This window comes from Nerophis lumbriciformis, linkage group LG23 (assembly GCF_033978685.3).
Source record: "Nerophis lumbriciformis linkage group LG23, RoL_Nlum_v2.1, whole genome shotgun sequence".
In the NCBI taxonomy this organism is placed as follows: Eukaryota; Metazoa; Chordata; class Actinopteri; order Syngnathiformes; family Syngnathidae; genus Nerophis; species Nerophis lumbriciformis.
The window spans coordinates 21572794-21593746 of record NC_084570.2 but is presented as its reverse complement, the minus strand read 5'-3'; the positions used below and the strand labels follow the sequence as shown (position 1 = coordinate 21593746).

The following is a 20953-nucleotide window of genomic DNA, read 5'->3' as shown; positions in this document are numbered from 1 at the left end:
ATGTCTTTTTTTTACTATAGGAACAGTTTGTCGAGCCTTTCTCCCGTCGAAGTCGTCAGGAGAACCTGAGGTACAACAGTATGTTGAAGCAGCAGCATAGCCAGAACAGCGCCTCTCTCAGGCAGTGGAAGGCAGCTCGGCGAGGCTTTATTTGTGAACGGGGGCCTTGGGCCGAAAGGTACTGATATTTACTGCCTGCATGTTCTGTCTTTAGATGCAAAACGGGTTTCATGTAAGTCAGGTCATTTGTAGTACTGTACGTGTAGAAGGAATTATGACTAATACTTGTAAATCCGATCATTTTAAAAAATAGGCGGGAGAGTATCCATACTGTGCTGTAGGTGGGTTAGGGTGAGCAAATCAAGTGCTCCTTTTCTCCTACCTGTCATTAGGAGTCGTTCACATTTTAACTGATACAGTACTGATTCCGGGTACCTAGGAATCGATACCAGTACTCAACTGGACCAATTTTCGTGACTTTTGTGTGTGTTAATTAATATTAAATGTTTTTGGTAATAAAATCTTTTTTTTTTTTTTTTTTTTGCAACATTTTAAAATGTGCTTATTATGATAACTGCTGTCCAGTTGTTATGTTGTTTCATCGTGACATTTCTGAGTATTATTTGCAGGTATGACACTATGGCCTCGTTCACACTGCAGGTCGATTCCCATTTTGTTGCCCATATACGACCTGTATCACATTTTTTTATGTCGGTGTGAACAGTGCAATTCCGAATTTTATTATATCCGACCCAGGCATCTTTTGTATGTGACAATAAACATTTGCACTGTGTCCCCAACGTGAACCCTTCCGCGCTCAGATAGCATTCGTCCGACCAGAACGTCATCAAAAGCGATAAGCGTCAAAATTATTGGCCAAAATAGACAGTTACAAAATAAGTAGTTGACAATGGAGCAGAAAACAAAGAAATATAATCTTAGAGAAAAATGTAATTTAAAACATTTGAACCCATGTAAAACACTTAAGACCGTCAGTATATCAGTATGTGGAATGAAATTATGGAATGGATTAACCAAATAAATCAAACAATGTACTAATATGATCCAATACAAGAAACTCTTCAAACTTAAATTGTTTATATAGTACAAAAAAGAAGAACCATGATAAACATTCTGAATTTATTCAATCTGTTTATACATTTTTTAGATAATCTTATTTATCTCACCATAGGAGATATATATAATAATTACTGACTTACGTCAGTAATTATTATTTATTTATTTTTAATGTTATTATTTATGAAGTATATTATGAATAAATTGAGAATAGGAAGTGAACAAAAGTTTTAGCAACTGCTATGTAAAGGAAAAGGGGGTAGGATTAAATAAGCTCTGCTTCTTCCTACTCCTTTTCAAACATGTTGAATAGAGAAACTCGGAATTGTGATGTATCATGTTGTATGCATGCATGTTCCAAAAAAACACAAACTCAACTCAAAACAGACAATGAAATGTTTTAGGAACTCACGTGAAAGATCCACCACTCCTGTCTCCATCTGCTCGCCCACAGACACGTTCTTTAGACGTCGAAGCAAAATATTCCGGAAAACTGTGAGAGCCAAAATATTTGTCCTCTTCCTTCCCAATCTTCAACTCGCTATAATTCGGTCCAGAAAACGTTGACTTTGATTGCACAAAATCTTTGAAATTTCCACAAATGTGCCAGTACTGAGACCAACTAGAGCTGTAGCCATTTTTGTTTCCCTAACCACTGCAGTGCATGCGATGTCACAGCGTCATGTCCGCATACAGGTCAGATTGCATTCACACTAGAAATCACATGAAATGGTCGGATTTTACAAAAAAAAAGTCTGAATTGGACAATCCGACCCTGCACAGTAAACATAACCTAAGTTGCAGTAGTGTATAGTTTATGGTGTTGGTCATTTCAGTCTTTCCTATCTGTTGTGCCCTACAAGTGTTAATACTGTAAGTATTGCACTAATTACCCATCAGCCGTTGGATTGTAACACATATATTACTTATAGTTATCATCAATAAGGTGTTAAAATTAAAAAGTTAAAGTCAATAATTTGTGGAAAAGTGGAGCCGTACTTTGCTTACATTGGAGCGTTTTTTTAGTTAATTTCTTTGTTGGCATTGAAACTTGCAACACTACCTAGAGGTGGTTTGGCTGAGTCCATTCCCATTTTGATGGAGTGATCGCCTAGTGGAAAGAATAGGTAACCATGCGTGGCGTCCGGCACAACCCAGATACCCAAACATGGCACTTTTGAATCGCTAGGTACCGGATTCGGTAATCATCCCGATGTGTCATGTTGTCATAAACGTCTCCTGAACTCATTGTAAACAAACATGGCGTCAATCGACTTCTTTACTGTTTCTGATTAAGACATTTCGCCTGCTATTTAGACTTAGACTTAGACAAACTTTAATGATCCACAAGGGAAATTGTTCCACACAGTAGCTCAGTTACAAGTGATGGAAAAGATGGAAAGGACAATGTAGGTATAAAATAGACTAAAAGCAATATAAAATATAACATATATACGTAATATTTACATAATATATGTACAGTATAGGATATATACTGATACACTATATTATATGTTTATAGTATATATACTATATATAACAATTACCATGTACAATATTACAGTATATGTAACAGCTGCAGCATAAAATAGAGAGTAAATCCAGCAGAAAATAGACATTATAAACAAAGAGAAGTAGCTAACATAGAAGGTGTCAGGTAATAAACATCATATATTACTGTATGGCGAGTGATTATACAGCACCAATTGTTTTGCAAACATTCAAGGGGGAACATTTTTTTTCGCTTCAACACATCAAAGCTTATCAGCCACCCGAATTGCCAGGCGTTATAAAAGCCAACAATCTGCCGCGAAAGACGCTGCTACAAAGAATGGCTTAAAAAGGGCTTATTCGTATCGCTGCTGCATTTGGAAAGTTCAACAAAAAAAGGTGCATCCCTGAAGTATGTTGTGAATGGAAAGCTGACACTCGGCACAAGGGGGTAATCTTGCTCAATCTCTCTTTGACGTCTTTGTAACAGGCAGCAGGATAAGATGCGCTGGAAGCTATCCAGCGCTGAGAACTTCTCCCGCATGAGGCTGAAGCTGGTCCGGAATTACAACTTCGACCCTCACAAGGAGGCCAGCGCTCTGCGAGACAACCTCGGTACCAAAACACATCTGGTTTTGAAAGTGACATGACATTCTCCACTATTTGATAGGAATATTTCAACTTCCTTGGCTTTGCTCAGGTGTCCAACAGCAGTTGCTAAACCCAGAATCGCTGCTGCTGGAGGCTGTGAAGCAGGTCAAGGTGACCAACTTGGAAGATGACGTCTTGGAACTGCCTGAGGACGACCCTGCTGCAGCCATCAACCCGTAAGTCAATCTGACTGTGGTCACGTAATTGATGCTTGGTTGACCGTCACCTGGGATGCACCTGAAGTTGTTGGATCATTTTGTTGTTGTCCGGCAGGCTGGAAGCAGAGGAGGCGGGTCAAAAGGAGAAACTGGTGTTGGGGGAAGACTGTGAGCTGGTGACGGTGGTTGACGTGGTGCCCGGTCGCCTGGAGATAACCACCCAACATATCTACTTCTATGACGGCAGCCAAGAGAAGGATGAAGGTGTGTTGGGTTTAGGAACGTAACGATGATTTTTTTTTGTTTTTTTTTCAACCAACTAAGATAAATTGACACACTTGTTACAAAACGCACTGTTTTACTGGGCGGCATGGCGTGGTGGGTAGAGCAGCCGTGCCAGGTTGCAGGTTCGCTCCCCGCCTCTTGCCATTCAAATCACTGCCGTTGTGTCCTTGGGCAGGACACTTCACCCTTGCCCCCAGTGCCGTTCACACTGGTGAATGAATGATGGTTGGTGGTCGGAGGGGCCGTAGCCGCAAACTGGCAGCCACACTTCCGTCAGTCTGCCCCAGGGCAGCTGTGGCTGCAGATGTAGCTTACCACTACCAGGTGTAAATGTGGAGTGAATGAATGATGGGTTCTCACTTCTCTGTGCAGCGCTTTGAGTGTCTAGAAAAGCGCTATAAAAATCTAATCCATTATTATTATTATTAAGGCTTCACTGTTAGTGTTTTAGTCGTAGTATTTTATATCACTTTTTACTTCTATCACTTTAAAGAGGTCATATTTTGATTTTTTCCGACGTATAAACTTTGACCGCGTCTTCTTCCCGCCATCTTTGCTGTCTTTGCGTCTACCGACAGATATTAGGTTTTTTTTAATTAGAAATGGCAACAGTATAGGTGCATGTGCATAGACAAGCCAGTCTTCCCTACAACAAGAGGATAGCAAAAAAAAAAAAAAGCACAGACTACAATGGCGCATTTGTGTAACGCACTTTGGGTAAATTTATACAATATATGGATAATCCGCTGACGTCACAAATTCCGAACTGCTCGTTGAATGTTATTTTATTTTATTTAAATGTTTTTTTATTTTTTTATTTTATTTAAAATTTTTATTTTTTTCAACCAATTAGGATAAATTGACACACTTGTTAGAGAATGCACTATTTTTCATGATAATGCTTCACTGATAGTGTTTTAGTCGTACTATTTTATATCACTTTTGAGTTTGAGTTTGAGTTTGAGTTTATTTCGAACATGCAAGTATACAACATGATACATCACAATCTCCAGTTTCTCTTTTCAACATGTTCGAAAAGGAGTAGGAAGAAGCAGAGCTTATTTAATCCTATCCCTTTTCTTTTACATAACAGTTGCTAAAACTTTTGTTCACTTCCTGTTCTCAATTTATTCACAATATACTCCATAAGTAATCACAATAAAATAAGTAAATAAATAATAATTGGTGAAGTAAGTTACATTTCATATGTTGAGATAAGTAAGATTATTTTGTGAGTGAAAGAATGAAAGAATGGATGAGTTAAATAAATTCAGAATGTTTATCATGGTTCTTCTTCTTTGTACTTTGTAAACACTTTAAGTTTGAAGAGTTTCTTGAAGTGGATCATATACTTTTCACTTAAAATAGGTCATATTATGTTTTTTTTCTACGTTTAAAACCCTTTTTTGTGTTCTACATAACATGTAATGGTGGTTCTTTGATTAAGTGTTTCATAGACTGCGTCTTCTTCCCGCCAGATATTAGTTCAAACTATACGCTGCTTTGTATTAGAAATGGCAACAGCGGTAGGTGCATGTGCCTATACGAGCCAGTCTTTCCCACAACAAGAGGATAGCAAAAAAGAAGGAGCTTATTGACAAAAGCACAGACTACAATGACGCAAAGCACTTTGGGTAATTGTATACAATATATGGATAATCCGCTGACGTCACCAGTGGGCTAATTCCGAACTGCTCGTTGAATGTTATTTTTTTTAACCAACAAAACATATTATGATTTTTTTCGACGTTTAAAACCCTTTCTTGTGGTCTACATAACATGTAATGGTGGTTATTTGGTTAAATGTTGCATAGACCATCTTCACTTTGACTGCGTCTTCTTCCCGCCATCTTTGTTGTCTTTGCGTCTACTGACAGATATTAGTTCAAACCATACGCTGCTTTGTATTAGAAATGGCAACAGTGGAAGGTGCATGTGCATGTATGAGCCAGTCTTCCCCACAAGAGGATAGCAAAAAAGAAGGAGCTAATTGACAAAAGCACAGACTACAATGGCGCACTCGCGGAAAGCACTTTGGGTAAATTTATACAATATATGGATAATCCGCTGACGTCACCAATGGGCAATTTCCGAACTGCTCGTTTCCCGGAAGTATGAAGGAATAAATAAATGATAATGATAAATGGGTTGTACTTGTATAGCGCTTTTCTACCTTCAAGGTACTCAAAGCGCTTTGACACTACTTCCACATTTACCCATTCACACACACATTCACACACTGATGGAGGGAGCTGCCATGCAAGGCGCTAACCAGCACCCATCAGGAGCAAGGGGTGAAGTGTCTTGCTCAGGACACAACGGACATGACGAGGTTGGTACTAGGTGGGGATTGAACCAGGGACCCTCGGGTCGCGCACGGCCACTCTTCCACTGCGCCACGCCGTGGAAGGCAAGATTGGTTTATAAATATCTTCGCAATGCCTCCACAATTTGATTTCAAATTTTCTGGGCTTATGCAAATCCCAAATACACAACAGCAGATACCAAAAGGTAAGAAAAGTGGGTTTGGCATAAAAGAGCTCCTTTAAAATTTACTTAAATAATAAATGCGTAGCAACATGTTTTATTATTTATTAGTTTTTTTGGTGGGCATTGTGGCGTCTTACTCTGTTCAGCGACCCTTGAACACACCGCAGAAACACATCCGTCTTGTATCTGTTCTAAGGTAGCACAACTTGTAGATTCAATGTGCACAATTGAATATCTTTGTTGCTCAGACAGTAATGTGGTTTTATAAGCGATGAGGTGGCGACTCGTCCAGGGCGTACCCCGTCTTCCGCCCGAGTGCAGCTGGGTTAGGCTCCAGCCCACCCGTGACCCCAAGAGGGACAAGCGGTAGAAAATCGATGGATGGACGGGTAATGGAGTATGTCGTTTCTTAATGGGGAAAGACGTTAATGACTCCTGTTTTCATGTTAGCATTTAAGCTAGCAATAGTCAGTTTATCAAAGTGCAGTTATCAATCACGGTTTTTCGATCATTTCAATTTAAAAGCATAAAATTACCGTGGTACATTGTACCACGGTTATCATTAATACCGTGTATCGTTACATCCCTCGTTGGTTTGTATACAGTTGTCCCTCATTTATCGCGTCTAATTGTTACCGGACCTTTTAAGAACCTTTTAAACAATCCAACTTCATTGACAACCTGGTCTGGTGAAGATAAGGTCCTTTTTTTTTTTTTTAAGTAAAGTAAAATAAGATAAATAAATAAAAAACATTTTCTTGAATAAAAAAGAAAATAAAACAATATAAAAACAATTACATAAAAAATAGTAATTAATGAAAATGTTAGTGGACCAGCAGCACACACAATTATGTGTGTATGACTGTATCTCTTGCAGTAGGAACCAGAAATGTAATAACAGAAAGAAACAACCCCTTTTGTGTGAATGAGTGAGGAGGGAGGTTTTTTGGGTTGGTGCACTAATTAAAGTGTATCATTTGTTGTTTATGTTGATTTAATTTAAAAAAAAATTGTTACCGGACCTAAGAGTATTAATTCCCGCGGAGTAGGATTTTTTCTCATAAATCTAATATTATCATACTTAGAGCATGCATTTTTTACGACCTTTAAATATGTTTTATAACAATATTAGAACACTCTGCACATGAAATAGCATCTATATAGTCACCTTTACACCTGTTTTACCCAATTTTGTAGCCTTGAGTGCGTCCTACAAACCCCGTTTCCATGAGTTGGGACATTGTGTTAGATGTAAATATAAACGGAATACAATGATTTGCAAATCCTTTTCAACCCATATTCAATTGAATTCACTACAAAGACAAGATATTTGATGTTCAAACTCATAAACTTTATTTTTTTTTTTTGCAAATAATAATTAACTTAGAATTTCATGGCTGCAACACGTACCAAAGTAGTTGGGAAAGGGCATGTTCACCACTGTATTACGGTACATGGCTAAACAAAAAACTGATGAAAAATAAATGTACATACATTTACGCTGTGCTAAAATAAACTAAATTAATAATAATAATAATAATACTAATAATGATAATAATATATATTTTTGGCGGCCCAACAATGTTTAAAAAACATTGAAATAGACTAATTTGACATAACTTTATTCGAGCAGCATGATTATGTGATATAATAGAACTGCTGATGAATTTGCTTTTGTGTTTCCCGAAGGTGTTGGTCACGACTTCAAATGGCCTCTGATCCAGATCCGTGAGGTCCACCTGCGGCGATACAACCTGCGACGCTCCGCTTTGGAAATCTTCCTCATTGACCAAACCAACTATTTTCTCAACTTCAAGAAAGAGGTCACTACAATTATATCGGTTGTCTTGTGTCCAATGCTTACTTCCTAATAGGTGACAACTTACAAGTGTTTTCCAACTCGCAGGCAAGAAATAAGGTGTATAACCGAATGTTGGTGCTGCGATCCCTCAGTCTGTTTGGAACACGTTCTCCACAGGAGATCCTGAAGGCCTCCGGACTTACACAGGTAAGAAACTACGGTGGAGAGTTCCCATTAGTTAAAATCTGCTTCATCATCAAGCTTATGTAAATACAGTGGAAACTCGATTTACGGACCTAACTGGTTCTTGAACATGGTTCATAAATCGAAAGGTTTGTATAGTGAAGCAAAGTTCCAGATAAGAAACAATGGGTTTTAGCCTCGACAAAAGTCCCTATAAAAGAAAATCACACTTTGAAGACACTTTTATATATATATATATATATATATATATATATATATATATATATATATATACAGTGGGGCAAAAAAGTATTTAGTCAGCCACCGATTGTGCAAGTTCTCCCACTTAAAATGATGACAGAGATCTGTAATTTTTATCATAGGTACACTTCAACTGTGAGAGACAGAATTTGAAAAAAATCCAGGAATTCACATTGTAGGAATTTTAAAGAATTTATTTGTAAATTATGGTGGAAAATAAGTATTTGGTCACTTCAAACGAGGAAGATCTCTGGCTCTCACAGACCTGTAACTTCTTCTTTAAGAAGCTCTTCTGTCCTCCACTCGTTACCTGTATTAATTAATGGCACCTGTTTGAACTGGTTATCTGTATAAAAGACACCTGTCCACAGCCTCAAACAGGCAGACTCCAAACTCCACTATGGCCAAGACCAAAGAGCTGTCGAAGGACACCAGGAAAAGAATTGTAGACCTGCACCAGACTGTGAAGAGTGAATCTACAATAGGCAATCAGCTTGGTGTGAAAAAATCAACTGTGGGAGCAATTATCAGAAAATGAAAGCCATACAAGATCACTGATAATCTCCCTCGATCTGGGGCTCCACGCAAGATCTCATCCCGTGGGTTCAAAATGATCATGAGAACGGTGAGCAAAAATCCCAGAACCACACGGGGGGACCTGGTGAATGACCTGCAGAGAGCTGGGACCAAAGTAACAAAGGTTACCATCAGTAACACACTACGCCGACAGGGAATCAAATCCTGCAGTGGCAGACGTGTCCCCCTGCTTAAGCCAGTGCATGTCCAGGCCCGTCTGAAGTTTGCCAGAGAGCACATGGATGATACAGCAGAGGATTGGGAGAATGTCATGTGGTCAGATGAAACCAAAATAGAACTTTTTGGTATAAACTCAACACGTCGTGTTTGGAGGAAGAAGAATACTGAGTTGCATCCCAAGAACACCACACCTACTGTGAAGCATGGGGGTGGAAACATCATGCTTTGGGGCTGTTTTTCTGCTAAGGGGACAGGCCAACTGATCCGTGTTAAGGAAAGAATGAATGGGGCCATGTATCGTGAGATTTTGAGCCAAAACCTCCTTCCATCAGTGAGAGCTTTGAAGATGAAAGGTGGCTGGGTCTTCCAGCATGACAATGATCCCAAACACACCGCCCGGGCAACGAAGGAGTGGCTCCGTAAGAAGCATTTGAAAGTCCTGGAGTGGCCTAGCCAGTCTCCAGAACTCAACCCCATAGAAAATCTGTGGAGGGAGTTGAAAGTCCGTGTTGCTCGGCGACAGCCCCAAAACATCACTGCTCTCGAGAAGATCTGCATGGAGGAATGGGCCAAAATACCAGCTACTGTGTGTGCAAACCTGGTAAAGACCTATAGTAATCGTTTGACCTCTGTTATTGCCAACAAAGGTTATATTACAAAGTATTGAGTTGAATTTTTGTTATTGACCAAATACTTATTTTCCACCATAATTTACAAATAAATTCTTTAAAAATCCTACAATGTGAATTCCTGGATTTTTTTTCACATTCTGTCTCTCACAGTTGAAGTGTACCTATGATGAAAATTACAGACCTCTGTCATCATTTTAAGTGGGAGAACTTGCACAATTGGTGGCTGACTAAATACTTTTTTGCCCCACTGTATATATATATACAGGTAAAAGCCAGTAAATTAGAATATTTTGAAAAACTTGATTTATTTCAGTAATTGCATTCAAAAGGTGTAACTTGTACATTATATTTATTCATTGCACACAGACTGATGCATTCAAATGTTTATTTCATTTAATTTTGATGATTTGAAGTGGCAACAAATGAAAATCCAAAATTCCGTGTGTCACAAAATTAGAATATCACCCAACCATGCAAAATTTGCATTTCCTTTGGAAATCGAGGTGCCAGAGTCTGGAGGAAGACAGGAGAGGCACAGGATCCACGTTGCCTGAAGTCTAGTGTAAAGTTTCCACCATCAGTGATGGTTTGGGGTGCCATGTCATCTGCTGGTGTCGGTCCACTCTGTTTCCTGAGATCCAGGGTCAACGCAGCCGTCTACCAGCAAGTTTTAGAGCACTTCATGCTTCCTGCTGCTGACCTGCTCTATGGAGATGGAGATTTCAAGTTCCAACAGGACTTGGCGCCTGCACACAGCGCAAAATCTACCCGTGCCTGGTTTACGGACCATGGTATTTCTGTTCTAAATTGGCCCGCCAACTCCCCTGACCTTAGCCCCATAGAAAATCTGTGGGGTATTGTGAAAAGGAAGATGCAGAATGCCAGACCCAAAAACGCAGAAGAGTTGAAGGCCACTATCAGAGCAACCTGGGCTCTCATAACACCTGAGCAGTGCCAGAAACTCATCGACTCCATGCCACGCCGCATTAACGCAGTAATTGAGGCAAAAGGAGCTCCAACCAAGTATTGAGTATTGTACATGCTCATATTTTTCATTTTCATACTTTTCAGTTGGCCAACATTTCTAAAAATCCCTTTTTTGTATTAGCCTTAAGTAATATTCTAATTTTGTGACACACGGAATTTTGGATTTTCATTTGTTGCCACTTCAAATCATCAAAATTAAATGAAATAAACATTTGAATGCATCAGTCTGTGTGCAATGAATAAATATAATGTACAAGTTACACCTTTTGAATGCAATTACTGAAATAAATCAAGTTTTTCAAAATATTCTAATTTACTGGCTTTTACCTGTATACATACATATTTAATTATTCTAAAACAACGGCAAGTTGAACTGTTAACACACACACACACTAAAGTCCCTTTGGTTCTCTCAAAAATGTTAACAACCATGTAGCTAAAATAATAAGATAAAAAGTAAAGTGATTCTTACCTTGCTGTCAGTGAATGTTTGGGGCATGTAAGAGGAGAGAAGGCAGAAGCACAAGGCGGAGAAGGGAGAGGAGGCAGAGAGAGTAAGGGGCAGGGAGGAAGATCAGTGTGTTACTGATTGGAAGGAGAGTTCTCTTCTTCCGGGGTTCCCCGCTCCCCTCTAAGTCTAAGTCCACGGCGATTCCCTTCATCTTTCCAGGCTGGTTTGTTGAAAATAGACAAAAAATGGTGAATGGCGAGAAAAGAAACACACACTGAAGCACTGAGAAGTGGCAACCAAGTAAGTAAAGGATGTGACATAAAGGGCTCCGCCTCTCCAAAATGGCTGCGCCTGTGTGCAGTGTACTGCACAGGAAGTGACGTCTCCAAAATGGCTGCGCCCTGAAGCTTCTAGCGGCACACAAATTGAATAAATGAATGAAGCGGTCATACACCGAGAAATGGTTTGCACACAGAGGCATATTTGGCTCAATCGAAAAGTCTGTAAATCGAAAAGTTTGCAAAAAGAGGGGTTTGTTAATCGAGGTTCCACTGTAATCGCTTTTCATGCTTTTTGGGTCAAAATGTGCACAGAAATGGGTGAATCGGGAGATTTCCAACTTTGACTACCTGATGCAACTCAACACAATTGCGGGGAGAACGTACAACGACCTGGCACAGTACCCAGTGGTGCGTTGAACCACTAAACAGAAGCATCTGCCACTATGAGCTACCGCGGTTGAACTCTTTCTGCCGTCTACCCCTGTTGTCAGTTTCCCTGGGTTCTGGCTGACTACACGTCAGAAAAGCTGGACCTTTCGGATCCACGGGTGTTCAGGGACTTGTCGAAGCCAGTAGCAGTACAGAACAACCGCAACGCCAAGGCAGTTCGAGAAAGGTGCGTTTCAGATGAAAAACATATTTTGAAGCGTTTTGCCGTTCATAACAATCCTCTTTATGGGCTCCATGTCTGCCAGGTATGACAGCTTTGAGGACCCAACAGGCACCACAGACAAGTTCCATTATGGCACCCACTATTCCAGCGCCGCCGGGGTGATGCACTACCTCATCCGAGTGGAGCCCTTCACCTCCCTGCACATCCAGCTACAGAGCGGACGGTAAGCAGAGTGTTTTAACTTTCAGCCTAAAAGGGTCGGATATTCCTACACGTTTGTCATGTCTCGCTGCGCTCAGGTTCGACTGTGCCGACCGCCAGTTCCACTCCATTCCGGCAACGTGGCAGACCCTCATGGACAACCCCAATGATGTCAAGGAGCTCATCCCGGAGTTCTTTTACTTCCCTGAGTTTCTTGAGAACCATAATGGTGAGGCTTGCTACGGTTCGAACACAAGTTGTTATGCACACCGGGTTAACTCCGCTTCTTTTGTGCCCTGTTGTCGCTCACTCAGGCTTTGACCTTGGTCGCAGGCAGATAACCAAAGAAAGAATAAATGATGTAATTCTGCCTAAATGGGCCACGTCTCCTGAGGACTTTATCTGCAAACACCGCAAAGCCCTGGTGAGATTTCGCTCCACTTCTCCTGCTCTTTGCTATTTATTGCATATTGCCAGTGTAGTCCTTTCGGCGTGTTCCACGGGTACATTTACCTGCATGTCGTAGGAGTATTTGCTTGTTTATTTGAAAATCCCCATTAGCTGATGCAATGGCAGTCAGCTTATTGGGGTCTACACAAAACATTACGTAATATGAAACTGTTTAAAAAAATAAAAAATACTAATAAAATATTCTACATGAGTTCACAATATAATTTATCACTATCAATGTATGTATAAAAATGATTACATTGCATTAATCAACATGAAAAATCTAAATAACACATGAAATAACACAAAATAATTTAGTTTAATGTTATTGTCTGGACTGTGGTCACTTTCATTCCAGTAAATACCTTTGCACTTTTTTAGTAGACGAATATCGAGGGGTATATTATTCCAATAAGCCACATGTGTCAAACTCAAGGCCCAGGGGCCAGATCTGGCCCGCCACATCATTGTATGTGGCCCGCGAAAGCTTGGGAAAAGTATGTGTTAATAAAATACTTCTTTTTTTTTTTACTAAATGAAAATAATTATTTCGATTTTGACAGGGAAAAAAATGTGTCTTTTAAATGTTATTATATAATTATGCCAAATATTACATTATTATATCGTGTATTACAAAAATAGGTTACTAAAGATAAAAATAAACAGTTGAATATTTGCTTCCCACCTTTATGTATGATGTATCCATTAATTTGTACATGAAAAAAATCAAGTGCATAGGCAATAATGTAATAATATGAGGTGAATACTAGTACACATTTATATCAATGCTGTCAAATTATTATTTTTTTTTTTGATGATAAATCACAGGTTATTGCCCGCATGCATAATTTTAGTTAATTTGAAAAAAGTGGCCCTATAAATGCAGCCATTACTGCGATGTGGCCCTCAATAAAAACAAGTTTGACACCCCTGCAATAAGCAACGGCTCTATAAATGACAGTTTTTGTCCATTGTGTTTGTTTTTGAACAAGGTATGACAACATGACCGTTAACAGCGTATCTTGTATTGTAATTATGTGCATCAATGCAATAGTCGATCTGGTGAAACAAAAATGCGGGAAATTTTGAGTTGGTAACACAACAAAAAAGTGTGGCCAAACCTGAAGAAATCCTTTGCTTTATAGTGAGCCCGAGAGGCTGCAGTGCATCTTATCAATGTTAGTTCTAATAGAACAGCCCAGAGCAAGTCCAGCAGCTCTCTTCTGAGCAATCTGTCATTTAACAAGATTTGTATTGAGCTTTAATCCGAGGGACACAAAATTAATGATTTACAAATTTGACCCTGGATAAATAGGAAGAAGACTTTCTTGTGACTGCTATACCTCAACCCATTTTGCTAACTATTGTATTTATATGCTCGGTCCATGATCGTTGACCATCTAGGGCAATGCCCAGCAACTTTGATTTGTCTACCTGTTCTATGGGATTACCGGCTATGGCAAGGTTAAATTTAGGTGTCGAAAGCAATTTATGTCGCGACCCAAAAACAATACCGTATTTTTCGGATTATAAGTCGCAGTTTTTTTCATAGTTTGGCCGGGGGTGCGACATATACTCCGGAGCGACTTATGTGTGAAATTATTAACACATTACCGTAAAATATCAAATAATATTATTTATGTCATTCCCGTAAGAGACGAAGCAAATGTCAGCAATCGTCACACACACGTCAACCAATAAGAATTCGACGGGGGGCGGGTAATGGCAGAAGTGCATTGTGGGTCATGGGATGCTAACTGCTGCTATGTCTGTAGCTATTAAAATGGACCATTTCAACATTGGCGGTAATTTCTAAAAACTGAGAAGGGCTGAACAAAAATGGCACCGAAAAGGAAATCATATACTGCAGAGTACAAGCTGGACGTAGTGAAATATGCAGCAGAAAACGGCGATCGAGCAGCAGAAAGAAAGGAAGCGGCGCATACCAGGAGCGACAACAAGGAAGAAGATTTCATCGGATTTAGCGATCAGGAGTTGTTTGGTAAACGTATAACATGTTCTATATGTTATAGTTATTTGAATGACTCTTACCATAATATGTTACGTTAACATACCAGGCACGTTCTCAGTTGGTTATTTATGCGTCATATAACGTACACTTATTCAGCCTGTTGTTCACTATTCTTTATTTATTTTAAATTGCCTTTCAAATGTCTATTCTTGGTGTTGGATTTTATCAAATATATTTCCCCCAAAAATGCGACTTATACTCGAGTGCGACGTATATATGTTATTTTCCTTCTTTATTATGCATTTTTGAACGGTGCGACGTATACTCCAGAGCGACTTATAATCCGAAAAATACTGTACTCTTAGTTTTAGCATTTATTTAAGACTAATAAGTATGACTTATAGAAAGTAATATTAATAATAATAGATTAGATTTATATAGCGCTTTTATATATATGGGATTAGGGATGAGTACCAATTCACATTTGAATCGATACTGTACTAATTCCTGGTACCTGGGAATAGAGATCGACCGATTATCGGCGCCAATATGTGGCATTTTGACATATGTCGATATCAGCCGCTTTTTATTGGTATCAGCCTTTTTTGGTATCAGATTGACATCAGCAGATACAATATATACACATATGATTCCAGTATTTAGTATTTGAAGAAATCAATAATTAGTAGTAATCACAGCTCAATCACCAGTACGTTTACCCTGCATGAGAAAAGTTCCTTTTTTGCTGGTGTCCAATTTTTTTGAATACATTTAAGAATAAAAGTGACTCTTATTGTCAGTTATCTCCAGCGATGTTTTGATACCTGAGAGGGCATTTATTTAAGTTCTTGTAAGAGTTGTTCTCCAGTCTGCTCAGCTGCTTTCACTGTGGCGCTCACATGGCCGTGACTATAACCCTACTCTATAAATATGTTAGATTTTTTTTTTCTTGCCCAGATGTGGGATCAGATCTGAGGATGTTGTTGTGGTTTTTGAAGCCCTTTGAGGCATTTGTGACTAAGGGCTATATAAATGAACTTTGATTGATTGATTGGTTGATTATCTCGCAGACTCTGATGGTGAAAAAAAACACGGTTATATGTGAAACCTTTTTCACGCGAAAAGAGGCGTCTTTAAGGTACATTTCTGCCTTTTTGCAGCGTCTAGACCACATTAGTCCAGAACCACCGTGAGTCTAAGCCAGTCCAGATGTGGCTACAAATCTAATTTACCACCTTCAAGGCATGAATGTGGAGTGATCGAATGATGGGATTTTCAGTTCTCTGTGAAGCGCTTTGAGTGTCTATAAATCCATTATTATTGTTATTATTGTTGTTACTGTAGCGATGGAGTCGCTTGACAAGCCTCCGTCCACAACTCTTGGAGCAGGGGCTCATTAAAGGAGCGCGCGATTCTCATTTTCCGTGACTCAATCAAATAACGCGACAGAAATGGATAGACATGAGGATGACAGAAACTATATCCATGACAAAAATCCAAATTTGTGTAAATTTCTTGACAAATAGGAGATATCTTGTATAGGTAATGAAGTGCAGGCAGCAGCTTTAGTAGTTTTGATGACCAAATTTGGAAGTGATGAAATCATCATGTAAAATTGCTAACGCTAATCAGTTGCATGGTAATGGCTATCCAATTTAAATTAGCATCGAGCTAGCGCATTTTGAAAAGTGGCCTCTTACTTTTGGGTGCTTTCTATCAAGCATGCTTTGCTTTGTTGTCACGCAATAGTGCAACATTACTAAGAGACTGCCCGCTACAAATACACGTGTTTGCTTGAGTGTCTAGAACCGGACATGACGTGACATCCAACAAATGTGTCGAAATATGGTACCGTTTGGTCTTATTTGAATCTTGGGTCGGTTACCGGTCAAAATACAGAAGGTGCCCATCCCTAAATACATTACTGTACATCTTTTTTAAGGGTAATGACTTGGGCTTTTGGAGTTTTTCCTTGCCCGGATGTAGGTTCAGATCAGCGGATGTCGTCGTGGTTTAGCCCTTTGAGGAACTTGTGATTAATGGCTACAAATAAAATTTGATTGATTGTGTGATACTCTGACAGGAATCTGAGCACGTGTCAGCGCACCTTAATGAATGGATCGACCTGATCTTCGGTTACAAGCAGAGAGGTCCTGCGGCAGTGGAGGCCCTCAACGTCTTCTACTACTGCACATATGAGGGTAAAACACCCCAAGTAGTCATCCTAGCACCATCTTTGTAATATCACACACTGCCTCTAGTCCAGGCGTGTCCAAACTGGGCCCGCCAGACATCATGAGTTCAACAAAACCTCGCACTGCGGAGTGCTTTCAAATTAATCTTAAATACGAGGCAGTCTCAGAATGCTGCATATTTGCTGCCGTCTTGTGGACAAAGTGATTAAATCCAATCAATGACCCTTGAAAGTACTTTGAAATAACAGCACAGCGTTTCCTATACGACACAATCCTAACAACCTTCCCTAGTCATGATGCAAAAAAAAAAGGATTTATAATAATGCAACTAACATAGCGGTCAACACACATGGTCACATAACAAAACCTGCTCACTGAACATTGTTGATATTATGAAAAACTTATATATTATATGTGTATATATATATATATACATATATATATATATATATATATGTATATATACATATATATATGTGTGTATATATATATACATATATATGTGTGTGTATATATATGTATATATATATATATATACATATATATATATGTGTGTATATATATATACATATATATGTGTGTGTATATATATGTATATATATATATTTTTTATATATATACATATATACATATATATATGTGTATAGTTATGTATGTATTTATATAAATGTATATATATGTGTATATATGTACCGGTATATGTATATATATATGTGTGTGTATATATATACACATATATATACATATGTATATATATACACACATATATATATATATATATATATATATAAATATATATATATATATATATATATGTATATATATATATATATATGTATATATATATATATATGTATATATATATATATATATACATATATATGTATATATATATATATATACATATATATATGTATATACATATATATATATATATATATATATGTATATATATACATATATATGTATATATATGTGTGTATATATATATATGTATGTATGTATGTATGTATGTGTATATATATATATATATATATATGTATGTATGTATGTATGTATGTATATATATATATATATGTATGTATATGTATATATATATACAGTGTATATATATATATATGTGTGTATTGTTATGTATGTATTTATATAAATGTATAGTTTCTTTACATGCAGCCAACTTTCTAAAAGTTTGGACACCCATCGAGTACAGTACATAGATTGTAGTAAATACATTCTAGGTTCAGTATTTTTTAAGATTGGCTGGGCTGTGCAGGGGCAGTGGACCTCGACGCCATAACTGATGAAAAGGAACGAAAAGCCCTGGAAGGCATGATTAGACACTTTGGGCAGACACCATGCCAGCTCCTCAAGGTACAGGCACATTCCATGGACATGATACTGTTTTGTATAACCATGAATAAGCATGATCATTCCATGTGTGGGAAGGAGCCTCATCCAGTACGTCTCTCTCAAGAGGAAGTGGAGAAGAGGAAGGCCCAGCTGGACTCGTGTTCTCTAAGCATGTTTGAAAACCTCAGCGACCTCAAGTCCTTCTTTGTTGAGGTTCGAGTCCTCTAATATGGAGCATATCATTCCATGTGTCTCACACGTGTCTCTTCCTCTGTCACTGCAGGGCATTAGTGACAATGCTCCACTTGTTAAAGCTGTTGTTCCAAAGAATCAGTCACACTCCTTCATCAGTCAAGGCAGCCCAGACACTCTGGTTGGCATATATATATTTTTTTTTATCAAGAATTGACTAGAAAAGCACACACAAAATCAGATATGTCAACAAAACAATCCTAATTTGGATTAGCGCCAAATAAAACACTTTCATTGATAAATTTTTTTGCAGGTGACCGTAAGTCGGAATTGTCTGTTCGGGACCCACGGGTGGCTGCCTTACAACAGGAACATCTCCAACTACTTCACCTTCATTAAGGACCCCACAGTGTCCAACACCAAGTGAGAAAACTACACCCACCTACCAGCATGCATAACATGCAACCAAAGAGTAGGGCTGGGCGATTAATCAAATTTTAATTTTGATTCCGGCTTCTCACGAAAAGTTTGGGATCTCACCATGGTTCCTACTATATATATTACAGCGTGCTAGTAAACCTAATTAATTTTAAACTCTACAAAAATAAAAGGCATTTCTATGTTGACGTAACAGAATTGGCCAATAAAACAGAATCTGCTGTTCAACGCAGAATATCAGGGAAATTGACATAAATATGACGAAGATGTTGTCGTTGTGAGGAAAAGGAACATTTTGATGGGAAAATAATGTTCCCGGGACCGCAAATTCACCCCGAAACACGTCCTAAACTAAATGTCAATGCCACTAAACTACGAAGCTAAAGCTAGCAAGAACAATCCACACAACAATAACACATCTCATCTGCTTGTTGTGAACGACATCATGGATGTAACATCAATGTACAAACAATCATACACACACCAATAACACATCTCGTCTGCTTGGGTTGTTGTGAACGACATCGTGGATGTAAGATCAATATACAAACAGCAGTCTCAACTTAAAAGACTATCTTTTTTTTTTTAAACAGCCTCAAGTCGTCTCCTTACTTGTCAAGCTCTGAACAGCAGCACACTTCCACCTTTCAGAATAACAGCGCTGTGCGCAACATCTGGTCTGACTGCACTAACAAAATAAAGGTTTTTAAAAAAGTACCTTACACCAGCATTATGTATTTAAAGCACTTATTGATAAACTTGCAAAAAATATTATGGTTTGACTTAAAATATTGGTCAAAACTGTCCAAATTGCACTAATAAATTTGAGGATTTTTGCATATTATTCATTGTATTTATGACACAAAAAGCACACACTATCTGGTGGTAAAATAAGGTGAAAAACAGAATTTAAAAACATTTTAATTGACAGAACTGAATGTTATGGTTTTATTGTTTTGCAATTGTTGTTTTAATTTATTTTGTGACGATTATTATTATTTTACTTCTTAATTCCTTACTAATATTTAAAGTTGAGTTTTGCTGGTACAATGAATGCTTGTGTTTTCAAATGAATGAATAATCGTGTTATTAATCGTGATTTCAGTATGAATCATTGTAATTGTGATTATTAGTTTTGCCATAATCCAGCCTTATCAAAGAGTCCGTTTGAGGAAAAGCACTGCTTTCACTCAGCACATGTTCTTAAACCTCCCTTCCAGGACACAGCGTTTCCTGTCCGGACCCTTGGCCCCTGGCGTGGAGGTAACGACGAGCCTGTTTGTAATCTCGCACGACGGAAAGTTGCTCTTCAGCGGTGGCCACTGGGACAACAGCCTCCGGGTCACATCGCTTGTCAAGGGCAAGACTGTGGGGCAGCATATCCGTCACATGGGTGTGTTCACGGAAACTAGATGCTGTTTGATCTTTGTAGCTCTTTTTCACTCCCCCGGGAGACTTTTGGTCAAGATTGTGAAGAGCCCCATCGCACAATGTCTCATATCTTACGTCTTCTCCAGATATTGTAACCTGCTTGGCAACAGACCACTGCGGCATCCACTTGATGTCGGGTTCCAAGGACACAACCTGCATGGTGTGGCATGTTCTGCAGCAGGTCAGAGCATCAGTCACCTCATACAGCGAGCTAGAATATATAGTAACCCTTAATTTCTCGCGTCTAATTTTCGACACGTACGATTCCTTTTTAGGAATTTATGTATTTTCATAGTTGCAGCTAGGGTTGTACGGTATACCGGTACTTGTATAGTATCACGGTACTAATGAATCCAAAACAGTACTATACTCTGTTTGAAAAGTACCTGTTCCCTATATTTATTTATTTTTACGGGCATGACGGCGCGTCATCACGTCGTGACATTGCTGGTTTTACGAGCAGAGGAGCATGTTCGGCAGTGCACACACACGGAGTACTTACAAGCAGACACAGTGTGTAGACAGAAAAGGGAGAACTGACACATTTTGGTTTAAAGGTGAAGCTATAACATTGAAACGGCTTCAGGAAGAGGTACTTTAAGACATG

At 38.6% G+C, this 20953-nt stretch overlaps 1 protein-coding gene across 2 annotated transcripts in view; it reads left to right on the top strand.

Annotated features, from left to right (window-relative positions):
- The window catches only part of nbeal1 (neurobeachin-like 1), a 100870-nt gene that overhangs the window by 64171 nt on the left and 15746 nt on the right, over positions 1-20953 (top strand). For both annotated transcript variants that reach the window (XM_061984939.1, XM_061984938.2), the window contains exons 36-53: positions 21-178; positions 3059-3183; positions 3269-3395; positions 3493-3641; positions 7842-7975; positions 8059-8160; positions 11817-11912; positions 11996-12120; positions 12200-12340; positions 12417-12547; positions 12633-12742; positions 16824-16941; positions 18209-18306; positions 18382-18498; positions 18569-18658; positions 18791-18900; positions 20136-20308; positions 20433-20527. In XM_061984939.1, coding sequence (XP_061840923.1) covers positions 21-178; positions 3059-3183; positions 3269-3395; positions 3493-3641; positions 7842-7975; positions 8059-8160; positions 11817-11912; positions 11996-12120; positions 12200-12340; positions 12417-12547; positions 12633-12742; positions 16824-16941; positions 18209-18306; positions 18382-18498; positions 18569-18658; positions 18791-18900; positions 20136-20308; positions 20433-20527 — 2199 coding nt within the window. The remainder of the gene's footprint in view (positions 1-20; positions 179-3058; positions 3184-3268; positions 3396-3492; positions 3642-7841; positions 7976-8058; positions 8161-11816; positions 11913-11995; positions 12121-12199; positions 12341-12416; positions 12548-12632; positions 12743-16823; positions 16942-18208; positions 18307-18381; positions 18499-18568; positions 18659-18790; positions 18901-20135; positions 20309-20432; positions 20528-20953) is intronic.